General features: G+C 36.3%; 1 protein-coding gene across 2 annotated transcripts in view; it reads left to right on the top strand.

Annotated features, from left to right (window-relative positions):
• Window positions 1-2708: 2708 nt before the first annotated feature.
• The window catches only part of LOC113639474 (alpha-1,6-mannosylglycoprotein 6-beta-N-acetylglucosaminyltransferase B-like), an 83700-nt gene continuing 60255 nt past the window's right edge, over window positions 2709-26153 (top strand). For both annotated transcript variants that reach the window (XM_027141329.2, XM_027141328.2), the window contains exons 1-2: window positions 2709-3216; window positions 6444-6556. In XM_027141329.2, the coding sequence (XP_026997130.1) occupies window positions 3149-3216; window positions 6444-6556 (181 nt within the window). In that variant the 5' untranslated portion in view covers window positions 2709-3148. The remainder of the gene's footprint in view (window positions 3217-6443; window positions 6557-26153) is intronic.

The following is a 26153-nucleotide window of genomic DNA, read 5'->3' as shown; positions in this document are numbered from 1 at the left end:
AGTTAGTTAATCGTCTTTGCCTTTAAAGATTGTATCACATAAAGCTTGACTGATTCCTTCATAAATGGAACTCTTCCAACTTGTTTCTAGAAAATTAGTTTTGTAACACTTGTCAGCTGTAGAGATGTGACTGAATTCTACCTCTTATCAGTTGCTCTGTATAAAGAATGAATCCAGTTTTCTCTTCTGACTAGAAGGAATGTTTTTTTTGATAAATCCTAAGCTTCTAGTATGAATTGTATAGTTTAACACAGGCAGACTTTTTATTAATGATGATGCTGTTTGACTAATATAGTGATTGCTGCAGTTTCACTAACACATGGACACTTAACAGACAGATGACGTCTAAAAAGCCTAACGTTCCCTTACACGTACAGTACTATAAAGGGATCTCTGCTCCAGCTGCTGTCATCAGTTTGAGTATCCTCATGTTAGGTGTTACATGTTGAATTTATCCAACCACTCCAACCTAGGCCTTCTTTAGAATGGCTGCCATGGCTAGAGTCTGTCAGTGTTGCCTGTGAGACAGCAGAGACCAAACCAAATTTGTCCTCGGGTACTGTTCAGATGAACATGGTGGTGGCTGGCAGGTCATTAGCCTGAAATCCGATAGCTTGCAAGAGTCTTGCAGATGCATCTACAGATTTAGCATCCATGTGCTCTCTGATAAGAGGCAAAAACTATGACTGCTCATTGAATTGTAAATGACTCCCTAATGAATTTTCTATCTGCAACACACCTGGGAAACTCATTAAGGACCTAATAATGAACTGATCAACTGGATCAAATAGGTTGGGAAAAGATAAGATATTGCAAGCCAGTGTATCCCAAGGACTGGAACCCCTGATCTACCGTAGCCAGCAGTTTTTCTGTGTCAGTAGAAAACACGATGCAAGAATCCAATATTTTGTGTAAATCTTTGAGCTAGAACAGATGATCCATAGGCCAAATCTGGCTCACAGCCTCATTTCATTTGACCTGCAAAGTTGAAAAAATAATGCTGAAATATCCTGAAGTACATTACTTCTCAACATTTTCACACTATACAAAATTCACAACAGATCTATACAATAGGTACCAGAAGGGTAGTTACTCGCCATACTGTATATACACTGAGGCTGGCTTGATGTCCTTGATGTAAGTCACACTCATTGCGCTGGTGGTGGCATAACAAAAAGTTGGTCAAATGAGGAAAAATGTAAAATAAAATGACAGTTGATTTTCTATTCTGCACAGTTTGCTAAGTGTGACATACCCATTCAATTCAGGTAAATGTCAGAAGGCACTAGGAATGATAGTGAATTCGGTTCCATTTAAAATGTTAATACGGTAATGGTGTAAAAATACATTTTCTATTGTAAATCCTGAACGACTATTCATTTACAATGAACTCCAGTAAGTTATTTAATAATATATTATGTAATAATAATATTTAATAATAAATATTATGTAATAATAATATTTAATAATAAATATTTATAGCAAATTTGGCTTATTTTTTCCCAATTTTTCTCTATCTATCTATCTATCTATCTATCTATCTATCTATCTATCTATCTATCTATCTATCTATCTATCTATCTATCTATCTATCAATCTTATTATTTTTAAATGGAAGTGACCAACTCGACAAATCACCATACTTTCTTTTAGGATGTACAGATTTATTGAGATACATTTTGTTTGTATGACACTATTTTTCCATTGAGCTTTTTTTTACCCAATCAGAATCTCCCAAATGTTCTGACATGGCCTGAGCAGAATTTGTGTTTGAGACCCATATCTTAGAGTCCTGTAATTCTGAAAGCTTTAATGTCTGAAAAAAATCTCTTCATAGTGATAAAAGTAATGAAAGACCTCTCCAGCACTCATATACACAGGCAGGTTGCGCTACAAGCAGTATGTGGTATGTCAAATTATCCTTGCCAGCAATCTCATATGCTGGGAAGAAAAACAGTTTTATCCCGAGCATATGATTTGCTAATCACTAAAAACTACTAAAAAAAAATATATATTTAATTTATTGCATGTTTATACACAAAGAGGCTCATATACAAAAGGCCAGTGTGTGTGTGTGTGTGTGTGTGTGTGTGTGTGTGTGTGTGTGTGTGTGTGTGTGTGTGTGTGTGTGTGTGTACTAATATATAATATCACTTTTGGGACATGTTGTGGGGTCATAGTGCATTGTTAGTACAAGAGTTTTCTGTCATTTTTCTAACAAAGGGGACTTAAAGCAGTTTACACTGTCATGGTCACTACAGACAATTTTATATATATATAAATATACATATATATTTTATACATAAGCAGCATATAGCTATACAGTCAGACCATGACCCCGGTGTAAACTACAATAAATATATATTGTATATATAAGCAGCAGGCATGAAGCATATACAGTATATAATTGTGTGTGTATATTGTGTGTGAATATATATATATATATATATATATATATATATATATATATATATATATATATATATATATATATATATATATATATTGTGTATATATGTCTACAATTGTGTGTGCTACATTGTATATATAAGCAGCAGGCATGATTGGAATTAAAGTGGCAGTGTTGCAAAATCGTTTTTGAGATGCTGCAAGTTAGAGAGAGAGAGAGAGAGAGAGAGAGAGAGAGAGAGAGAGAGAGAGAGAGAGAGAGAGAGAGAGAGAGAGAGAGACGTGTTTCTGCGCTGTGTTCAGGCGAGTGATGGCGCTGTGTTCAGGCGAGTGATGGCGCTGTGCGCTCGACAGTTTACCTGAAGCCGCTCGCTCTTTGCGCAGTAGGGCAGATGATAGATGCGCTCCCTTTAGGGAGAATCGTGGCTCCTTTGCTGTTGGTTGTAAGATGGAACTTTGCGTTTTTCCTCTACGAGATTTTCACTCGAATGTCTTCTCTAAACAGTTAACATCGCAGCCGAAAGACTCTGTAAATACTTTCTGCCTGTCACTCTTCGGACTAAACAGCATTGCTCTTTTTTTATTCAGCTCCCACTGTTCACGCGTTCCAGAAGTCTCCGGTACTAAACCGAGAAATAACACACATTACAGCGACACTTGACTCGGGAGAAAAACTATGTTTGACGCAGAAATACGCAGCTGATGGACCGCATGAATTATTATTACTATCCTCTCCAAAATGATGGCTTTTAACAGCGACGGCATGACTGTGGTTAGAAGATGCCTTCTGACGTTCAAGCCCTTCAGGTGAGCAGTACTTGTTCAGTAACTTGTTTGTTATACTTACAATTGAGATCTAGGTTTTGGAAACCAGTTCATGACTTCTGTTCAGACGCATGTGTGCGTAATGTGCGTAAAGTGTTCAATGTTATGTGAAAACACCTGTAATGATGCAGGCGTGGAGTCTGCAGAATAAACTGGTGATAGATGCACCAGGGTTACTTTTAGGATTAATAACCCATAGTGGGCATTTTAGCTGCTTTGTGCTGAACAGAACTTTTAAAACATGTTAAAGCAGATAAAATAATTATTTGTAATATCATGAAAACTCTTGAGTCGTTTATAATCTGAAATTGCACCAATTTCTAAGTTTTAGTGAGCATTTTTTTTAATGTACTGGTCACATATTGTTTGTATATAATGTAATGTATATAATCTGAAAATCTCAGCCCAATCAAGCACAAGATCAGTTGATCTAGGCTTTCATCAGTCTCAGGTGTGGCATCCGCTCGGACACGACGTATAAAACTATCAAGCTTATCAGACTATTTTGAAATGAAAACTACACACTATTTCACCTAAGGAGCATCCTAAAGAGAGTGTGAAATATAATTTTTACATCTCGTACTCCTTCTCTATCTTCATCACTATACTGTCATTTAGGATGTATACAGACGTATTGTTTTTCATCACTTCATTGTACGTCTGGATATTTTCTTGATCATTCTTAAAATGACTTTATGGTGATTAAATAATTTAAGACATTATAAATATGTTACAAATAACTAACTAAATGACCAAACAACACAAAGCCCAGTCATTACACAAGCACTCATTTATGTGTGCGTATCAGTTGTTATTGATATTCCTTTTTTTCTGGTAAGGAATCGTTCTGCTTGCACATTTCATAAGGTATGCGTGTTAGATTTTCTCTCTGTTATTCTCCAAAGGCCATCTGACTTTGTCAATGTAATTAGGTGTTTATTATTTTCCATTTTCATATGGCTCGGAAATGAAATCTTCTTCATCTATAGGCTGTGTTTGAGCAACTGGTAGTAGCAAATGGAAATCCAGTCAGTCAGCCAGTATCTAAACACTTCTAAATAAATTGCTGAGAATTATTTATAGAAGCTGTAGATGGGTCTCAAGAGGTGTGTATAAGGATGAAGCATATACGAAGCGACTTATTTATATTTCATGCAAGCCATCTATTGATTTTTGTAGCTGTGTTCGTGACACTACAGCACTGTGTCTATAAGTTCACCAGAAACTTAACGCTGTCAGGGGCTGCATGGGGAGACCAAGGCTAAGGATTTCTCTTATAGCCCGACTACCATCAGGCTAATCTGGCTGAGCTTCCTCACCCGACAGGAGATAGTACTACCTACTGAGTGAACTTTTACAGCTGCATGAGCTTCGGTTTGGTTTGCACGAATTGTTTTAGATTAAAAACAAGAGTGCTTTCAAAAGCACTTGGTGGATAACTGAAAGGTCAGGTTATAAATGAGTCTACATATAACTTTAATTAAGAAATGATATGTAGTAATTCACTGGTTAATTACAGAATGTAATTAAGACTACTTTCAAAAACAACTCAATGTTACTAACCTTTCTCAGGAAAGGTCTCCTATACAGGTACGTGCTAAACACAGTCATAAAGTTGTATGCCAAAAAAGAAGTAAATACATCTGCTGCAGAAATATATATATACACAGTTATATATTTGATATACAATCAATCATAAAATAGAAAGTTGGAAAGTCACAGAAAGATATGTGCTTGTTAGGCCTTAATTGACTCATTAGGACTCAGTTACCAAGATATATAACAGTCCAGATTGTAATCAGTTCTTTCACACTATAAACCTTGTGCTAATAGTCAACAAGCACAAGAACCTTAAGTGAATTTAGTTAATGCCAACAAAGCATAAAAGTCTATATGAAGATATAGGAGAGGATTTAGTTTGCAATTTCTGCTGTCCAAAATGCCATTAACTGTTATTTCTTAAGGGGAACTGTGAAGGTCAAGGCAGTATGTGGAAGTACAAGGAAATATATACTGTACATGGTAGAAAGACAAAGCAAAATGACCAAATAACAAGAAACAAATGCATGAGAAAAGAGTGTTTGGTGAAAAGATTCAAAGCATTGATGAAACGATCACCGTGTCAGCTGTTAAGCAAGGAGTTGAGTCTATTATGCATTAGGATTGAGGCACAGACAGTGGCAGAGGAAACAGTGCACAGGTAGACGGGAGATAAGACTGGAGATGAGATGAGATAAGATTTGGTGAAGTATCAGTACATTCTAGAATTAAGTGTGAGAGACAGTATAAGTATAAGAAAAGAGACAGGATCCTACAATAGGAAACTAATCCAAAAGAAAACTTAATATCCACCATAAACAACTTCAAGAAACGCAAGCTGGAGCTTTTGGAACGGCTCACAGTCCCCCGACTTAAACATCAGTGAAAATGTGGGTAGATCTTAAACATGAAGTGCATGCAAGATGGCCCAAGAATATCTCACTATCTAACTAGAAGAATTCTGCAAGGAATTGTGGGTGAAAATTCATTAAACAGGAATTAAAAAGACTCGTACAGTAGCTGGCTGAATAAAGTGTTTGCAGGCTGTGATATTTGCCCAAGGAGGGTGTTACTGTTCTGACTTAGCAGGATGTCCAAAATCGCATGCATGCCACAACTATTTCATTTCTTTTTTTTTTATGTCTATGATATTTACAATAAGGATATTAAAAATATATTCACTAAAAATAGCACGAGATTGTTGTAACTTCATAAATCGATAAAATGTGGCCGCGGTGCCTAAACTTTATCAGCAGTAATTTAACATTGTAAATTCTAATGATATTCTTACAGTCACAATTCTATAGGATGTACTGTAGACAATACTGTTTTGCAGTGGAGAACTTTCAGAAAGGGTACACTTACTACCCCAATTGACTTTCATTAAACAGTGAATGCCTGTTTTGCAAACTACAATCAGTGACCACATAAATTTATACATCTTATAATAATAATTTGTGCTTGTGACAGAAAATCTATTTGGCTTTGATACAAAGAGCAGGTTACAGAGCAGGGATATAATAGCTTTGTACAAACCATTATTATTTCATCCATGAATGAACTATATATTCCGATTAAACAATTCAATTTCCTGACTGCCTTTTGTCCTTTTTGAGCTTGTGCCACAATAATGGCCGAACTAATATCCTTTCTTCTCTCATCCTTGGCAGGATTTTCGTGGTAGGGCTTGGCTTCTTCAGCCTCTGCTTCCTAATGACCTCTCTGGGGGGCCAGTTCTCGGCCAAACGGCTCGGAGACTCTCCCTTTACCATTCGCACCGAAGGTACACAGCTACTATTAGTCAATTTTCAGCAAGCTTTTATTAGTGTTTAGATAGAACAGCATGCACCAAGTGATTCAACAAAGCTAAGTGAAAATGGGGTTTAAGGGTTTGTTACTGTGGGGGATTTCAGATTGGTTTATTGAGGTTTTTCTTTTGGTCAGTACAGTGTGAGTGGGCTCTATGGCGCTATGGCTGTAGACTGTACACATACACACACATATACACACACACACAGATCTTCAAATCAAACTGTTGTTAAAGGAATATACACTGGCACAAACATTGTTAGGGTGGGTAATAGGGGTTTAACGATTAGGATCGATACATCAAATTAAAAGCCAACGACTGGAAGGAATAAAGGCAACGATCCGAATCCAATTTTAATCTATTATAATTGATTGTAAACCTCAATTGGACAGAAAGGACAGAAAACTTGGCCATAAAAAAAAATTTGTGTATAAAAATATTTAACCGGATGCGTAAACAGGTTAGCAACGTGATTTGCCGCTAACTCTGATGTTTAATAATCCTTCTCTACTTTATCATCATTTGCAAATGAATAGTAGGTTTGCTCAAGTTTCTGAAAAAGACTGGCCACTAAATCAAATTATATTCCAGAAGGTTTATATATATATATATATATATATATATATATATATATATATATATATATATATATATATATATATATATATAAAATATCTATAAGTATACAATCAAGAAAAATGTATAATATCATTTAAAATTGTACAGTATAATTATTATATTATATTGTTTTGAATTGGATTCAGAGCTTGGTATAATGAATAAAAAACAGTTATTATAGAACTGATTGACCTTCATACCAAATATTTTTCATTCTGATAAAAAGAACTATAAAGAGGATAATAAATGGATTAATAGTTGTATTTCCTAGAACATTCTGAAACAGCTAGCTAGCTGAGTAGATACTTGATGACAAGGTTAGACACTTGTTATACACGCTTTTTCATGTATAATCATATAGGAAATGCACATGTGACCCAGAAAGGCGCTTTTCTGTCATGAAGCGATGCATTAGCAGTTGTATGATGAGACATTTTATGACAGTTTGTAATCTCCACCCATTATCTGTAGATTCCTTTGTTTTTGACATCTATGGATCTCTTCTCTCTCTCTCTCTCTCTCTCTCTCTCTCTCTCTCTCTCTCTCTCTCTCTCTCTCCCCTCTCTCTCTCTCTCTCTCTCTCTCTCTCTCTCCCCTCTCTCTCTCTCTCTCTCTCTCTCTCTCTCTCTCTCTCTCTCTCTCTCTCTTTCTCTCTCTCTTTATTTTCTGCTCATCATTTACAAAGTAATAGTAGTTTTACGACAGATACAGTATCATCAAATATAAGTAAGATTGAATCTATAACATATCATATAATATCATAATGTGTTAAATGTACTGTATTGTATGGATGCCTGAAGATTACACCTGTTATATATATATATATATATATATATTTCTTGTGGACTGATATTGTTGCCAGTGTTTCCTGACATTGTTTAGGTGATAGTTTAGCCCTGTTTTGATGAGTAACTTGAGCGCTCAAGTACAATATATTTTGTCCCATTTAAGTAATTATTAATCGACTAAGAGAAATTAACATTCTAAATTTGGCAATATAAACACATTGTGGAGTCAGAGGATGTGAAGATAGAGAGCGAGGGAGTGAGTGAGAGAGAGAGAGAGAGAGAGAGAGAGAGAGAGAGAGAGAGAGAGAGAGAGAGAGAGAGAGAGAGAGAGAGAGAGAGAGAGAGAGAGAGCACAGTGAAAGGGAGGGGCAGAGCAGCAGTAATTTACGAGAGAACAAAGCCATATAGAGAAGGAAAAACATTCTCATTCCCTATTAATGCTTGGACATTAAGTACCCTATGAGTGCTAGCTAGTAACTTCAAATTGTAGACAAGCTGATAAACTGCTGCATTAAACTGTAATAACCTTGTGCATATTCATGTTGTGAGAAATATTTGCATTTTTTTATTTTCTATACACACTAGCTGTAATTGAGCTCATGACAGAACCCAGCCATCACCAACAAAGCAGACAAACAGCTGGAATAAAGTAGCGTTGCTTATAAAACAGTAACATGGACTAACATTCTGAACTGATGTGTGAAGTTATCGACTTGCTTTGTTTGTATTCACAATAAGAAATCATGTACTGCTCACATTAATTAGTATTAGTCCTTATTTCTGCTATATCTTTTATGTTTTGGCCATATGCACTGACAACTGTATTAATAACAACATCTCTACATTAATGTCATTATTCAAATGGCACTAACACAGTGCATACAGTCATTTACGTACAGGTCAAGATCTTCAGGTTTTTGTTCATATCAAATATAATCATGGGGAAAATATGTGATCTAAGTGACTTTAACTAAGGCATGGATGTTGGTGGCAGACAGGATTGAGTGGATTCAGTATTCCAGACACTGCTGATCTTTGGGATTTTATTGCACAGATTACACAGAATGGTGGTGGGTACAGGGGGTTGTTCAAGTGTTAGGGGTGGGGATGTGGGGCAGGAAGAGGTGTAAGGAAGACTCTCTATACTTTTTAAATGGCAGGACGACTCTCTAAATTACCTCTTTATGCAAACATGTTAAGTGGAAAAGCATCTCAGAATGCACTATAAGTTACACCTTGAACAGCACAAGACCACATTAAGTTCCACTTTTGTCAACCAAGAGCAGAAATAGATACAGTATAATACACCTTCTGGCCTCTGCCCAGATATGTTTCTGTGGGGGAAGGATGAAATGGTTCAGTAAATTGAATAATTTTGTAAATGGATCATCTTGTAAGCTGATGTTGCAGCAGCACCATCTCAGATACATGCACCCATAATGCTACACACACAATGTACTGTAACAGACACATACTGTACACACACAGTGATGAGAGCAATCTAGTCTTCATACTGTGATTGATTCAGTGTCATAGTGGTAATTAGAAGGGTCAGGAGAAATCCAGTGCTCTGATTCCTATGGTTCAAAAACACTGCATTTATGAAAGTGGCTTACCGCATTTCATGCTCTCTACTGCATATAAACACACCAATGCACTCACAAACCAAAAAACACCACCACAATGTTCATATTTGTGTAAAATTTAGAAGAATGAATCAGCAGTACTCGAGGGGGATGCAGCCAAAATACGAAAAACAACAGATCTATGCTGAATAGGTGAACAGTGTGAAAGTCTGTGAAACACTGCTGACATTGAGAGCTGTGAAATTAGCTTGCATTAGTAACATGGTAAGTGTCGTGACTGTCATATAATGTAGGTTTTTTTTTCCAGAAGCAGGCTAGTTTGAGTATTGCACTATGCTAGCAAGCAATGCAAGAGATTGACAAAAGAATGAGATTTTAGAACACTTTATCCACACATGGTGCTTACTGCTAGTGTTAAATAAGTTGGTTACATTTGTCTATGGCTTTTCTGGGAAAACAGAATCCTAGGTTTTTTTATTTTACATTTCAACTGCTCACATTTTATCTTCTTAATAATCCTGGATACTTCTAATCTCACACATTCACACATTCCTACACCCTGGGTACTTAGTACTGTATATTCTCAGTGTCAGCAACCATGGTTGGATAAATATTGCATGTGACTACTTTAGAAAATGCTTTAAATTCAATTAAGACAACTAAGTGGAAGGTTGTGAGTTTGACTCCAAGGACCACCATGCTACCACTGGTGGGCCCTTGAGCAAACCCGATGAAGTTGTTCTGCAAAATGCATATTTTGACCTGTGTAAAGTTTCTTGCGTAGTTGATCAGACATCTGTTTATCCATCTTCTGCTAATTTTCTGTTCTTATTATTTCTGACCATTCACTTTCTCCTGGCCAGACTTTTTTGACAAGATCTGTAAAATTAAACTGCCCCCTATTGATGTAATTTCTGTCACAATTAAACATTACACTCTTGTATTCTTCCCCTCAAATGCTGTAACTACTGTTTACACAGCAGTTGGGGTTTCTGTGATTGTACAAAGCACCTGATATGAGGCAGATGATGTTCAGTGTCTGATTGGTTGTCTGTTGCTAAGCATCTAGTCTTAACATTTTAACAGTGCATCATTTCACACTGTACACATTTGGCACTGCATTGTGATTTTAACACACTGTAAAACTGGTGCTAATGCTGCTTTGGAGCAGGGTTTCATAATCCTGTGTAGAGAACGGTGCTAATCTCGCTTCTGAATTACTTTACAAGAGTAAAACGTTCCTCTAGCACAGGTAAAAAGCAGGTTTTAGAACAACAAGTTCAGGTGGGCTGATTTGCACCTTGTAACTCTTTAACTGAAGTCCTACTCCAACCCTGGTCACTAGTGTGAGCTAGTTGTAGGAATAATGCAAAGAGAGTCACATACTGTATAGAAATGAAACTCTGCAAGAGTGAGATACGGAAATGTGATTATCGGTCAATAAATTGTAACCACCAAGTTATGCAATAAAACCATAGACATTAAATCAATCCTCATGATGACAGCCAGTGGTGGACTTTTCTGTGCTGTATAGTAGTTTGTGGAGCATTTGTGTGTAATGGGAAAATATTATTGGGTTACGAATGATTCATCAGCTTTATACTTTATACATATTTAGACATAGATAGATAGATATTTTATGAAAGTGATAAATAATCCTTCATTTAACAGCAACAAAATACTGCAGCGAGTAAGAGAGAGAGAGAGAGAGAGAGAGAGAGAGAGAGAGAGAGAGAGAGAGAGAGAGAGAGAGAGAGAGAGAGAGAGAGAGAGAGAGAGAGGCAGCTGATTCAATAATTACTTAATGCCAAATCGCCTTTCTTATTAAATGCTTCCCCCAAGATGGACATAAGAGATGAAGACCTCTAGTTGTCTTTTTCTGTGTCCTTCTATATACTTGATGCAAAACTAGATTTTACTATCTCTCTCTCTCTCTCTCTCTCTCTCTCTCTCTCTCTCGCCCAGCTGAATAGTAATGAATAGCGATGTGTGATGTCGTTGGAGGCTGGGGGCGTAGTACAGTAGCAGAGAGAGCAAATCTTTGCCTTACTGCTGTGCTGGGTTTGGCAGTCATACCCTTTCCAGTTTCTTCATTTGTAATAATCAATTGAAATCCATCCCTTCTGTTAGAAACCCTGTGAATTTTGTACAAGACAGGAATGCCTGTTGATCTGCTCCTTTCTGCACAAGAGCTTCTTGTATTTATTTTATTGTTGCCTGCCTCCTCCTACCCACCACATTTCACTACACCATTTAAATCTTTAATATTAATACTGTACCCCAAGGCTGAGATCAGTTTTCAAGGTTTCAAGTCAAGTCAACAGAATTGAATGCCTCAGTGTGTCTGGAATGGGATCGGTTGGATGAATACTACGGTCATTTTCAGTCGCCTGAAGAATAGCTCTTCAGTATGTTGCAGTAATGCATGAATATCACGGCCAATGATTGTGAAATTCAATCATGATTTCCAAGTCTTTTCTGATGTTTTTCTCATAGATGCAAGAAATATGGATGCCATCCCACAGATGTCATTTTGGTAACTCTTACTGTTCACTGAAGCTGCTGTTATTCATGCCTTAAAAATAAATCCATTTTCAACTCACTTCTTTTGCTATCTCAGTGTAAAATTGCATTTTATATATATATTCTTAGGGGGCATTGTAGAGGCTTAGGGGTTAGCACATTTGGCTGACACCTTCATGCTTGGGGGTTTGATTCCTGTCTCTGCCCTGCTTTCACAGAGTTTGCATGTTCACCCGATGCTTTGAGGGATTCCTTTGGGTACTCTGTTTTCCTCCACAGCCTAAAGCCACCTGTTGTGGGCTGATTGGTGTCTCTAAATTGTCTGTATTGTGTGAATAAGTGTGTGAGCGTGTGTACATGTGTGATTGAGAAGTGATGGGTCGACTCCTTGTTCAGAGTGTCCCTTGCCTTGTGTCCCAATTCCCCCGGGCTAGCTCCAGGTTTAAACTGTCAGAATGCTGCCAGTGCTACAGAATATAGAAGGATGGATATATCAACTTTAAATATATCCAACAGAGCGCAGAATGTTAATCACTTAAATGCAGCACAGGCCAGTAGCACCTCCATTTGTTAATTCGGATTTTTACTTTGTCACCTTTATGTACGTGTATAGTTTAATCTGTCAGAATTTTCCCTCTAATTTAAATAATCTACTCAAAGAGCTCAAGGAGAGTTTTGCACTTTTTTTTGCACAAAATTGCACTGTCACATCTCAACTAAAACTGGAACTATTTTTTTCCCCCTTGTATTCTCTAAATACACCAAACAACTGTAAAACAAGTCTGCAGCAATAAAAAATCAACCTGGCTGTCTGTCATTCTGATTCAGGTTCTCTTACAGGAGTAAAATAGTGCTGTCTGTCTCTCGGTGTTTATCAATTACATCTTTTGCACACATACCAGGATAAGGCAGAATAATCAAATCTAAAATAGGATAAAAGGAAAAGAACAGGATATACTACATTTTCATCTCATTATATTTACTGGTGGTGAGCGACAACAAACACACAGCGACTTGCAGTGATTTATTTTTTCATTTATCTTCAATAGCAACTTGGCTAGCGTGCAATCTCCCATCAAGTTTTTACTAGTCTATGCCTGCATCTGAAATCATTTCTCTTGTGTAACGTACAGTCGGGAGCGCTTTCACAAAATCCTTGTTTAATTTCAAATGCAGAATTTTCATAATTTGATGTGATTTTATTTGTTCTTACTTTTTATATTAATAGCAGCAGTCTGGCAGATCCAGAAAACCTGAATCACTGCCTGTTACTAACCAGTACAGCCTGTGAGGTAGTAAAGCTCTCTACGAATATAAAAGTCTGTGAGAATGGGAGAACTCACCACTAGTGATTTTCTCTGCACTTTTTTTTGTGCTAATGTTTACATTTGAAGTGTGTCAAGTTGCAGAGCTGAACCAAATGGACATAAAAGCCATTAGGAGATTTTTCAGAACACCGGCAGTTTCCGTAGCAGCTCATATTTCTTTTGAAAATGTTTTTTTGTAGGAAGTACAAATGCTGCAGGGTCTTCATGGTAATTGCGATAATCCTTGTTGGTAGACGCGGGGTGTGTGAGGGTGGTAAACACTGCTGTTTATGTTAAACATGCTAATCTTATTTACATTGAACAAACGTGCTTCTGAGCTGGGTTTAAGATTACAATTGCTCACACGCCAAAGGGCAGAAAAACCCAGGGTCATGTTAAATTGCCAACACTCCAAGCCGGCAAAATATGTAATCCATGTTTTCAGAATTGCCATGGTTTGAATGATAGTTTATTGCTGTCTGATGTCTGTCTGATTATGTTATTGTAATTGTAGAAGGCTTGAATTTTGCTGGTGGGCTGAGTGACATTTACTCAACAATTTTTCATTGAAGTGGACCATTTGAATTGTTTTGAATCATTATATCACTGTTATGAACTCTTGACATGAGTGATATGTTGGACATAAAATGTGACCTCTTTATACTGAGTATTTATCCTGAGTGCATTTTTTTTTTGGAAAAATATCTTTAAACGACACTTTAAGCTTTTAAAATAAAAGAATCAACCTTAAAACTAATCACTAATAATCCCTTGACACACTTATTAGAATGAAATCCAAATGTAGGCTAGATGAGACGAGTGTCTTTATGAGAAATTGATGGCTGCTGATGACTGCTAGCACCATATGTTCCTTTTTTCACCATTATTTACTGGTATATTTGACAGCATTGTAAAAAAAAAAAAACCTCAAGAACTCAAAGTCAGCAGCATTGATTTGTGCATTGATTTGGAAATATCATTAATATACGGTAAAATTCAAAGAGGAAGGAATATACTGATAATGCTATATATATATATATATATATATATATATATATATATATATATATATATATATATATATATATACTGTATATATATCCTACAAGCATACAAAAACTTGTTTTGGATGCACAGACTGATGCACAGAGATCCTGAGAGAATGCTTAATATTTATATCACCTAGAGGCGGAGGCATAAAATCAAGAACAGCATCTCATATGTAATCAGCACATGACTTCTAATTATAAATAAAATGAAGACTTTATGATATAGGTTTGAAAGCTTTTGGCCATCACAATTTGTCATCTATACTGAAACTTTAGGATTTTGTTGGGAGTAAGCTGGAAAAGTAAGCTGTGGATTGTCTTTTCCTCATTTCATTAAAGTGGCATTAGCCTTTCTCTAGAGACTTACCAGAACTCCTCTGCATTGACACTTCCAAGTCCATTTTACTCCAGTTGAAATATATCACAACATAAACGTGGCTCTCAAAGTAGATTGCTGATATATAGTATCTTGGCTATATTGACCTATAGTGAACACTACTGCACCCAATACAGTCCATTTTTTTAATTCACCTTTTTAATTCAAGTGGAAATACAAACAAGTCTATTATACTATGCTATTTTACATTGTTTTAGATATTTTATTTAAAACAGAACAGAATATTGTTATTTTTAACCGGCTTGAATGATGAAATGGTTCTTTACATGGCAGAAAATTGTTCCGTAATTAAGCTGATTATTATGCTACAGTTGTCACCACAAGGCCAGTTAGGATGCTGTAATTCTCCTGACGTGTACACTTTATAAAAATAATTAACGTCTTATGTTTATTAAAAGGTTGCTTACTAATTGGGACTTGGCAGTCAGTGAGCATTATTTAAGGTTATTTTATGTGACATAGAGTTAGGCAAGTGCATTGATTAGGCTGATATGGGTGAATTGGCACTAGTCTGCTTACCTAGGAAAGTAATATACTGTATAAGCTATCTTATCAAATTTAACATTTTTTAACTTAGGTGGGAAACTAAAATGGCATCCTTATACTTAAAGAACATTCTGTATATGATCAACTTTAGACAATTGCTTTATTTATTTATTAATTTATTTATTAATTATTTGATTTTTGCTAGAATTTTTGGTCGCTTCTTTACACTTAGATTAAAAAATAAAAAATTAAAAAATTGGCCCATAATGTCGTTTTCTTGCATGGGACTCCTACATTTCCTAGAATCAACTCTGACCGCAAAATGAATCTGTTTTTTTTGTTGTTGTTTTTTGTTTTTTTCCGTGGCTCTTTTTAGTAGAAAGCAAAGCATCTTTAAAAAATACACAAATCACACTCACGGCTCTATAAACACCACCAATCCTCAACTAATCCACAAGTAATCCCCTTTAGAAATGGAAAGCTTAACCTTTCATTAACATTTCAGTGATTCAAAGTACACATCATTAACACTGAAGGGTCAAGTCAAGACGCCTGTATTGTCATTTTGATTATACATAGCTGATGAAGTACAAATTGAAAAGACACAGCTAAATGAAGGTTCTTCTTAATAAATTATTACACCTATTAATGAAAAGCTGTTTATTTATATGTTTTATAGAACCAAGCGTAGTGTAGATTGCTAGAGGACATGAAGAATTTGTGTGTAAACAATATTTAACAACGGCAAACCATATTTACATCAAATTTAGACTTTTATTTTTCATCATAATTCAGAAAATATATACTATTCAGAATAAACACATGCATTATAAGAATAGTCCAAGCTTGCCCACAAGACAAGCTGTGCCATAGATTTTCTCCATTTATTGCTCACCCCACAGCACCTTGCAGCATTCAAGTGGCTTTGACTGACCCCCTGTACTCTTTTGCTCAGGCAGTTGTCATGAAATGAATTCCAAATTGCACAGAACACAGAAAAGGGTAGTGCAGAAGAGATATTACAGAAGAGAGATCGGTCCAGCTGTTGTTGCTTTGGACATCAGCTGGATTGTCAGTGTCCAGACAGTAAAGGGAGCAATGCAGACATTTCCAAAATGATAGGATGTTTTTTCTTTGTTTATTTTATTATAATGGCCCTAGTTATAAAGACAAACCTATGAAGAAGGAATACAAAGAGCTACTGTAAAGCCTGAATGGATAAAAAAGCTCATCGAGTGCAGAAGATGTAAAGCCAACACCTGAGGATAAGACTGTGTCTTGAACACTCTCTAAAAGTACGCTGTCCCTCGAAGCACTGCTAAAATGTTCAATGTTAGAGAAAATGGTGTCTGTGAAAGACAGGAAGACAGGCAAGATTTTTAAGTGGTTGCAATTTAACTTCATCCACTTCACATTTGTCCTGTTAGTCTCAATTGAGGACGTCTTAAATGCTCTTGGGAATATTTTCGAATAGAAAAGGAGCACTCAGCATAAAATGCTGAAAACTTACACTTCAGGTATAAAACCCTACCACTGTTATGATGTGACTGTTAGTATGTTTGTTAGTGAGTGTGTTTGTGTTCATATCATTTACATGAACACTGACATTTATGACGTGTCAGACTCCGTTAGCCAGAGCGGCATACTGAAGTGCTTTGAAGTCTTTATATGTCTCTAGCAATATCAGTGCCCTATGACTTGGTCTCTCGGTAAGTTTCACTGGCAGATGAGGGCAGAGATAATATTTACTGAAAGCAATAGGAGATATACAATATTACACCATTCAGTTATTATACTTAGTCTTGCTGTCTTGAAATTTATATACTGTGCTCTGTGGAATCATTGCCCTCTAATGTGAGTATTCAAATCTATTCATTCTTCCGTCTATCATCCATCTGCCCATCCATCCATCTGTCCATCCATAGATCCATCCATTTGTTTGACCATTTGTTCATTTTTTTCACCCATCCATTCATCCATTCATCCTTCCATCCATTTGACCATTCATCCATCCATCCATCCATCCATCCATCCGTCCATCCATCCATCCATCCATCCATCCATCCATCCATCCATCCATCCATCCATCCATTTGTCTATCCATTCATCTATTCATGCATTCAGCTATCCATCCATCTGTCTGTCCATCCACCATTTTTTGTACCACATATCCTACACAGGGTTGCAGGGAACCTGGAGCCTAACCCTGTGCCAACCCATCGCAGGTCACAATCACACACATTACAGAAAATTGGCAAGTAAATGTATTTTAATTAACGATTAGTTTGTAGTTATTAATCAGATAATTCTAAATACTAAGTTATGTTTTGTTTCATAGTGATGCTTTATTTGTTGTAATTTGACTAACAACATAGAGCTATTAGAAATGATTTTGACATGATCAGAAGAAATAGATCTTTGCTTGTCAAGTCATCATTAAACAGTCCATTTTTATAATAATCCTCCTAAATCAAATATTATCTTGCTAAAGATGTCCTGTATTTATCCATTACACATCTATGTGTAAAAAGGCCAAGTGCACCAAGACGGTGGGAATTGTTTTTAAAATGGTACCTGTTATGGTACCTCGCTCAGGAAGATGGTAAAAAAGTCGTGTTTCAGAAAACAACAAACAGAAAAATATTTGATATTGGCTGCTTATCCAATATCAAATAGAGAGTTAAAATGAATAAAATAAAAGTCTTTGAAAACTCTTCTCTTCTTAACCAATTTAACTCTTCTTATGCAGGTTACTAGAATCGGATCCAGTGAGCTGCCTGTAGGTTAATCCTTTGCATAGGTGCATATAATTGGATTAAAAGTCATTCCGATAGAAGAGCTCTTACAGAAGCTGTAGTGGGTTTTGTATAGGAAGCTATGGCTTTTTTATATACTTTTTTGTATACATTATTTAGCACTGATACATTTTCTGTATCAAGTATTCTGTTCATTCGTCTGGACTGTGCTCTGCCAGTTGACGACCTTGATTTAGAACCTAAAAAAGACCAAAGACTTTCCTAGTGAAAGATACCCTGACCTACAATGAGCTGATAGATTGCGTTTGTCAGGATCTTAGTTCTACATTGAGGCCCTTTGTCTGCAGTCAGAACAGTAAATGTCAATGGAGCCAAGGAAACAGAGCAAAACCAAAATGACTTGGAAATAGAGTATGTCTTCAGGGGAAAAGCCCTATATCATAAATGTGACATTAGATTGTGTTTGTGATCGTGTTACTGTAAGGTTGCTGCCTTGAATCAGTTGGATAAACAGACTAAAATATGGAAAGCTAGCAACCAGTTTATATCAATTTAATATAAAGACCACATGTCCACAAAATTGTATGCAGTACAATATATGATTCAGTCAAAGGCATTTGTGCAAAGAATTTAACTTGAAGGCATCTCATTGGATCAGAGACTAGTAAGTTTTCATGGTCATCTATGGCTTTTTTAATTTGTTTAATTTTTTCATTCAAGACTTATTACAATGAAATGTTGATTTATTGTTGTATGTTCCAACAAGCCATTTCATCTTCCTGAATGAGGTGATACAAAAGCTCTTACAAATGTGATGATATGTTTGTGGAAATGCTGAGAAATGGGAGTGAAACATGCTACTGTATGTAATCGTTTGGTCACTTCTTTCTAAGATATTAAGTACATTTTCAAGATTTGATATTTTCAGCAATGTACCTTCGTATTATTTGTATTTTTTGTTATGATTCTTTTATTCATATGTAATAGATTTGACTAAATATTAAGCATAATTTTTTATTTTTTTTTGTCCTTGAAAGGTTTATTGATATAATTAATGGGAAAGAACCAGTGCTTCCAGAACCAGTGCCATTCAAATTATAGACGGTCACCAGTCATATCCAATCACACAACAGCACAAGCCCTAACGGATAAACAGTGGACGACGTTGTTGGAAAGTTACAACTAGTCCAACCCACTCTATTTGACTGATAAGTGATGCACAGCTTTTCTCAGCTGTCATTACAGGCATGCTGGAGTACTCATCTGCAGGATGACAGTAAATGGAATTAGCTTGTTGATCAGGCAGCGTTGCTGATAGCTGAGAGTGGTGGAACATGCTGAGCTCTGGGATTTGGCACAGTTGGCAATTGAGCACATCAGACCACATTTACATTCCTTATCATATTCAATTTGGTAGTAGAAAAAGATTTCTTTAATAAACCTAGGTGTAGGATATCAATTTGAAATTTCCTGTGCATTTGTTTGTAAAATAAGTGCTCTGCGGTCTGTGACTTTTTTGCGGGTGTTCTGAAGCAATAGCGGTCTCAAGCAGATGTAGGGATGTCCTGTTGAGATGATGCTCATGCGATGTGATTTCTAATAACATGCAGGATGCAATAACTTTATATCTCTGTGGCCTTGTGTTTTCCTTCCATAGGCACGCATAACTGTTAATGCAACTCAAGTTTGGAGACCTTATTCTAACCCTAACTGCAGACTAGAATAGAAGCCTTTATTCGTCTAATATACATTATAGCACAGTTTCTTCACATATCCCAACTTTGGAAGTAAGGGCCAGGCATGATACAGCACCCCTGGAGCAATAAGGGTTGAGGGCCTCATTCAGGAGTCCATCAATGGCAGTTTGTCATCAACCCAGTGCAGTAATGCGCTTGAGCCACCAATAACCCCCCCATACCCAAAAGGTATCAGGCTATATTCCCAGTTGTAGCATGAGTCATCATATCCTTTACATTTGTCTCATATTTGGCCCTCGCATGGCCTCTGTCTTCAGACATGAGCATCACTGTCTTAAACGTTTCGAGCTACTTTGCATTTCAGTGCTCGCCTTCCATTATTAATTCACCTACACTCCTACTGTTACACTTCCTCTGCTTAATTCCAGTTCAATTCAATTCAACTACTATAATTCTCTTCCCAGAGTGTGTGTGTGTGTGTGTGTGTGTGTGTGTGTGTGAGTGTGTGTGTGTGTGTGTGTGTGCGTTAAATCCAACATCCTAAGAGGTGTCAGCGAGCTGTCTGGAACCATAAGACACAGAGTAGATGAAGAAAAGAAGTGACAGAATGTGTCACATCTAATAGCTTTTGCCTTTCCCAGTTTCCCCCTTATGAATCTAGTCCACTTGCAATCTGTGGTAATGTGCTAATGAATATGCCTCTAGTGCTGCATGGAGAAAAAAAAGCAAAGAAAGAGAAAGATGCAGTAGTGAGAGCTACTAGAGGGAGGAAATGCCGTCTGGTGTGTTTGTGGGTTTATTTGTTTGTTTTTTTAGGGTGGGTGGGTGGATTAAAGGGAAATAAAGTCAGAGATGGAGTTATGTGATGTAGCCAGACAGAAAACAAGGCAGCCGGTGATTGTTATATTCCAATAACACACGTTTTCTTGTTTTGTTTGAAGGACAAAAAATGGTACAAATACTAGAGTTTTAGTTATATTTTTTTTAAAGATTAGTATTTTCTAGTAACAGTATGTTTTATTTACCATAGACCACAGCAGTTTGCCAAGAATAATTATTTAGACTGCACAATATTAGAGAAATACTGAATTTATGATAATTATTATCATCAATTCAATGAACAAAAATCACACTAGAATGACTGGGATGAATTTGTAGGGACCTGCATCTGCATAGAAATGAGAAAATCTAAGTAAAAAGGTTGGAAAAGGACTTTTGGGCTTTTTTGGGTAGTTTAATACACTGGTTGACTCATAAATTCATTCATGTAATTCTCTTCTAGGATTAAGGCAACGATCCGGACCAAATATTTCCTTACAACAGACACTGCATTTATTTTTGCAATCAAATCTTCCTTTTCGGTGCTTTGCATGTCACTTACGAGCCACCAAGTCAGTGTTTTATATAATAATATAGTATAAAATTGCTGAGTTAATTTGCTTTACTTGACATTGCGTGTTCTGCAAACGATATATTGTGCAGCATAAATTTTTTGTTAATGTATTAAAAAGACACTTTCTTTAAATAATTTTCATCCTTTAACACTTGCAGTTATTTTATATTTCTAGAAATAAATTTTTCCACTTATTGCTTACAATATGGCAGCTAAGGACATGTCCCTTTTTCCTCATCTTTGAAGTTATTAAAGACATTATTAAAGACTATTCTGGGAGGAAGACTTGAACTGCTTTGCCTCTTTAACCTTTACAAATGCGCTCCTACTGGGAGAATTCTTATATAAATTTTGAATGAACGTCTTGTTATATCTTGTTACAACACATCACCATGTACTTCAATGTGTTTTTATTAATACAATAATAAAAGCTATTAATAATAATAATAATAATAATAATAATAATAAGAAGAAGAAGGATAAGAGGAAGAAGAAGAAGAAGAAGAAGAAGAAGAAGAAGAAAAAGAAGACATCCTCTTTAGTTCAGTGACAGGGATTTGAGTTAAGGAAAAGGAAAAAGTGGTGAGAAAAAAAGAAACAGATGAAGTTATGTTTTGTGATATGTAATTTTGTTGTTTGTTTTTGCACCACCTTTCATCTCTTTGTTAACGTGCCTTCAGCAGCTCCATGCCATGCCTTACTCGTCCTGTGTCTCTGTTGCTCTGTATTTGTTTGCAAGCTCACATAGCTACACTGTACAGTATAAAGCCTAGCCTGAGAGAGTTGTCTTAAATATCGGCTAGGACGTCTGAACTGCTCATAATGTAATTGGAATGGAGAAATCTGCCCTGCAGGCTTGTTAGACTTCTGGTTAATTGTTGAGAATATCCTTTATTGTGTGTATGTAAACCTTAATGTGGAAATGCTGACTGTAGCTTAAAAATAAATTTCATCAAAGCCATGTACTGTATAGTCAATCTTTGGTATAAGTACAGAAAAGGGTAATGCTTCCAAAACTGCTGCTGAGGTGAGTAGTTCATTCAGTTAAGTGCAAATGTTTCCACATCTTTTGGACAGAAATGTAACTGATCTCCTCTTTTCAGCTGCCAGATTTGAAAGCTGTTGACATATTTGCATATTTGCTGTTGACTCTTGATTCTGCATATTTACTGTTGAACCGTTGTCAGAGCATCTCCTCTGTGATTCATTAAAATGCACACATACACACACAAACAAACACAGATGCATACAGAAAGAAAAACTGCCTGTGTGTATAGAGTATTCCATTCTATATAATCATTTTTGCAGTTTTTACAAACCACTTGTAACCTAAGTGCTAACAGTTTAACAACCTTCACAAATCGCACGCTGCTCTGCCCATCAGAGGGTCACAGAAGTAGTCGTTGTGCTGTATTTTCCCTCTCTTCACTACTCTAGAGCAGACATTGTAAACAGTAACACACACACACACACACACACACACACACACACACACACACACACACACACACACACACACACACATAAGCGGCACACTGTCAGTCCTCCCTCTCTTGCTTCCAAGTCCAATTGGCAGATATTGATTGAGTTGCAGGGGGATGTAATGAATCCACTTTATCAGTCAAAACCTGCACCTGCTTTTTTTTAACCAATAGCGGATTTGCTGCCAGCTAATAAATATATAAGATGATGCCAGGGCAGCACACCTTGGCAGGATTATAACCTCACTGCAGCACAATTCATTGTCAATTCTAAAGCCAACAAATGTTAATGTTTAAACCGAGTAAGCCACAAAAAACATAAATAAAAAAAAAAAAAAATAGAAAAGAACACACACACACATCTACTACTGTATAAGTGTCAGGACCCGGACGGAAGGTGGATTGGAGACAGACCCGTACGCAGGATAGCTTCAAATGAAAGGGGTTTAATACATGAGGAAGACAAACATAAACCACACTACACAGGGAACTAACATTATCAATGAAGCTCACATATATACAGACAGGGACAATCACACACAATGGGGAACAGGTGTGATGACCGGGAGGAGCAGACGTGGACGGGGCAATCACGTGACACAAACAAACACAAACGCACATGGCCATAAGTCTGCGCTGATCCCTGACGGATCTGCGCTGATCCCTGACAATAAGATTCTGTTTCAATTCAATTGGTATCTACAGTATATGATGTTTTTAACAATGGATACTGTTCCAAAGCAGTTTCACAGGAATATACAAATTCAGAATAGAAAAAAGTTTTACATTCAGATTTATATTTATCACTAATGAATAAGCCCGAGGCAACGGTGGCAAGGAAAACTCCCTGAAACGATACGAGAAATAAACCTTCAGAGTGTAGTGTATTTTCTGTGGCTTATCTAAGCCTACATATGGCCTATATAAGATTGTATTTGTGTAATAGCTGATAAGACAACATGAGTGAGATTCAGACACGAAACGAATGAGAATCAGAAAGAGCTTTATTGCCAATTGTGAATGCACATAAAGGAATTTGTTTTGTGTCATACGCTTCCAATACACAGAGACAACAACGATACACACAATAAAAAGATGAGAATAAAGATAGATAGATAGAGAAACAAATAAATAAACGCACATATGTAAATACAAATAAACAAAAAAAACATTAATATAAAAAATAAATAAAAATAAATTGTATTTACATTTGTGCTATAGATGATAGAATAGAATAGAATGAGATGCAGGGATGTACTAGGATGGAAGTGGTAACAAATAAATGTGAGGTTATTACACATTGTTATTGTGTAATTTGGGGAACATCTAATTGTTCATGAGGTGGATTGCCTGGGGGAAGAAACTGTTCTTGTGCTGGTATTTAAGGGCTCTGTAGCACAGGTCTGAACAGTTCAAAAGATGATGTTTATTGGTTAAACAATGATTGGATTCAAATCATAACCAAATTGTTTTTTGGTTAGTAAAATCAAAATGCAGAATGTCAGTTATACTTACAATATGCCTTATCAAACGTGATTAGTTGGTCAAGCATGATAACAGTGCTGGAAGTACAAATAAACAGTTAAATAAAGGAAAACTGTACATTTATGCAGAGAATGAGAGGGTAGTGGGAAAATCCAGAAAAGATAAGAACCAAGGACACTTCATTTTTTTTATATTCTTTGTGCCTGAGGTTTGATTATAATGGTGACATTGTTCTCGAGGAATGAGAGATAATGGTGTCTGGTGAACTCCAACTGTCCTGGAGGACAATGTAGTAAAATCTTGTAACGACCAAAAAGTGCACCCGAGGTCTTAGTGTTAGTTAACGAGAATGAATATAAGGTGCATGATTGTGAGCCTCATTTTGAAGAAGCTTGGATGTCACTGATGTCCTTCAGTGACATGAGGCCAACCCTGTGAGGATCCTGATGCATTTAGAGATGTACCAGCTCCAGTTGGATTATTTATGAAGAATTCGGACATTCTAAAAGGAGACGCCAACTCCATGAAGTCAACGACCTCCCTGTGACCTGAGAAGTTCGGATAAGTGGTAGAAAATAAATAAATGAATGAATGAATGAATGCTTCAGTGTCACCCAAATGAGGATGAGGTTCCCTTTTGAGTCTGTTTCCTCGCAAGTTTTCTACCTTTTCCTCACCTCAGTCACCTCTGGCTTGTTCATTGGGGATAAATACAAACACATTTAAATATAAGTCTAATAGTTATCTTTGTATTATTATTATTATCTATGTATATTTTTTATGTTTTGTAAAGCTGCTTTGAGACTAAATCTATTGCTAAAATTGTTATAAGAAGAAATTTGAATTGAATTTGAATTAAATTGAATTGTTGGTCGGCGCCAAACTTCAATAAACTTTGCTGTTTCCTGCATTATTCAGTCTGAATAGAAACCAGATTCAACAGGGAACATATCCTCATCTGGGTGACACTGGAGAGTGCGTTTATACATCATTCCCTTTCTATAACTTTACACTATATAGTCAAGTGCAATCACGTAACCAGGAGATTTTGAGCAACTTATGAGCACGAGTATATGCATCGGCATAATTAATGAAATTATTATAGTTTTAACTTAAATACCTTTCTTCCGAAGCCATTGAATTTTCAGAAAATTCAGGAAAACAGGTGTGCAAAACTTATTGTAGTGATAACCACGTGCTGATAGTTAATCATTTAATGATAATTATCTAATTTACACAGTTTGCAGTATTGTTTGGATAAACATTAGAACATACTGACATTTATTTTATTATCTGATTGCTGGGTAATATTTTAACTTTAACAGTAGATTTAGCTTTCGTCAGTGTAGTCATATGATTACAGTATGTGCTCTCTGCTCTGTTTTTAACACAGCAAGCGTAATATGGTGTTATATAGTTATAAGTCTGATTAAACCTGGATCTGTAATCGCAACCACACACAGCCAAACTAAATACTATTGTACATCAGCACAATCTTGTCCCCCTCTCTCCTCTACCCCTACATACTGTACGTTTTCAGAACATAGCTAAACCAAATCCTGTGACAAGATCTGTGGGCTTTCTCTAAAACGATAAGCAAGTAGGATTACCAGTGGCAGGAAATGAAATATGTAAATATTTAATTATGCTGTGTCACATTAATTAGGGCACTGCATTAGTTAGATTATAGAGATTTGAAATACTGTCCTGTATTGTGCTTTTTATTTTTCAGATCAATAGACAATCTAATCAGATTAAAGTAAAAACACCAGATTGGAGCTCTGCCACAAGGCTGTCTCTGGGTGTTTTTGTAAAGCTGCTGAAGCAGGGTTTTGTTTGGCTGTATTGTTTGAGTGGTTGATTTCTAAAGGGATCAGTAGGCTTACATGTGATTTCTTGATTGCTGTTTAATGATCTCAGTTGTTTTGGGTGAATTAACTCATATTGTGAGGCGTGAGTTGGCCATAGCAGTTCTCTGTATAAGAGTTCACGCATGAGAATATA

Source organism: Tachysurus fulvidraco, chromosome 15 (genome assembly GCF_022655615.1).
Source record: "Tachysurus fulvidraco isolate hzauxx_2018 chromosome 15, HZAU_PFXX_2.0, whole genome shotgun sequence".
Lineage (NCBI taxonomy): Eukaryota > Metazoa > Chordata > Actinopteri > Siluriformes > Bagridae > Tachysurus > Tachysurus fulvidraco.
Note: the sequence above shows the minus strand (reverse complement) of the source record. Positions and strands in the feature narration are given on the sequence as shown.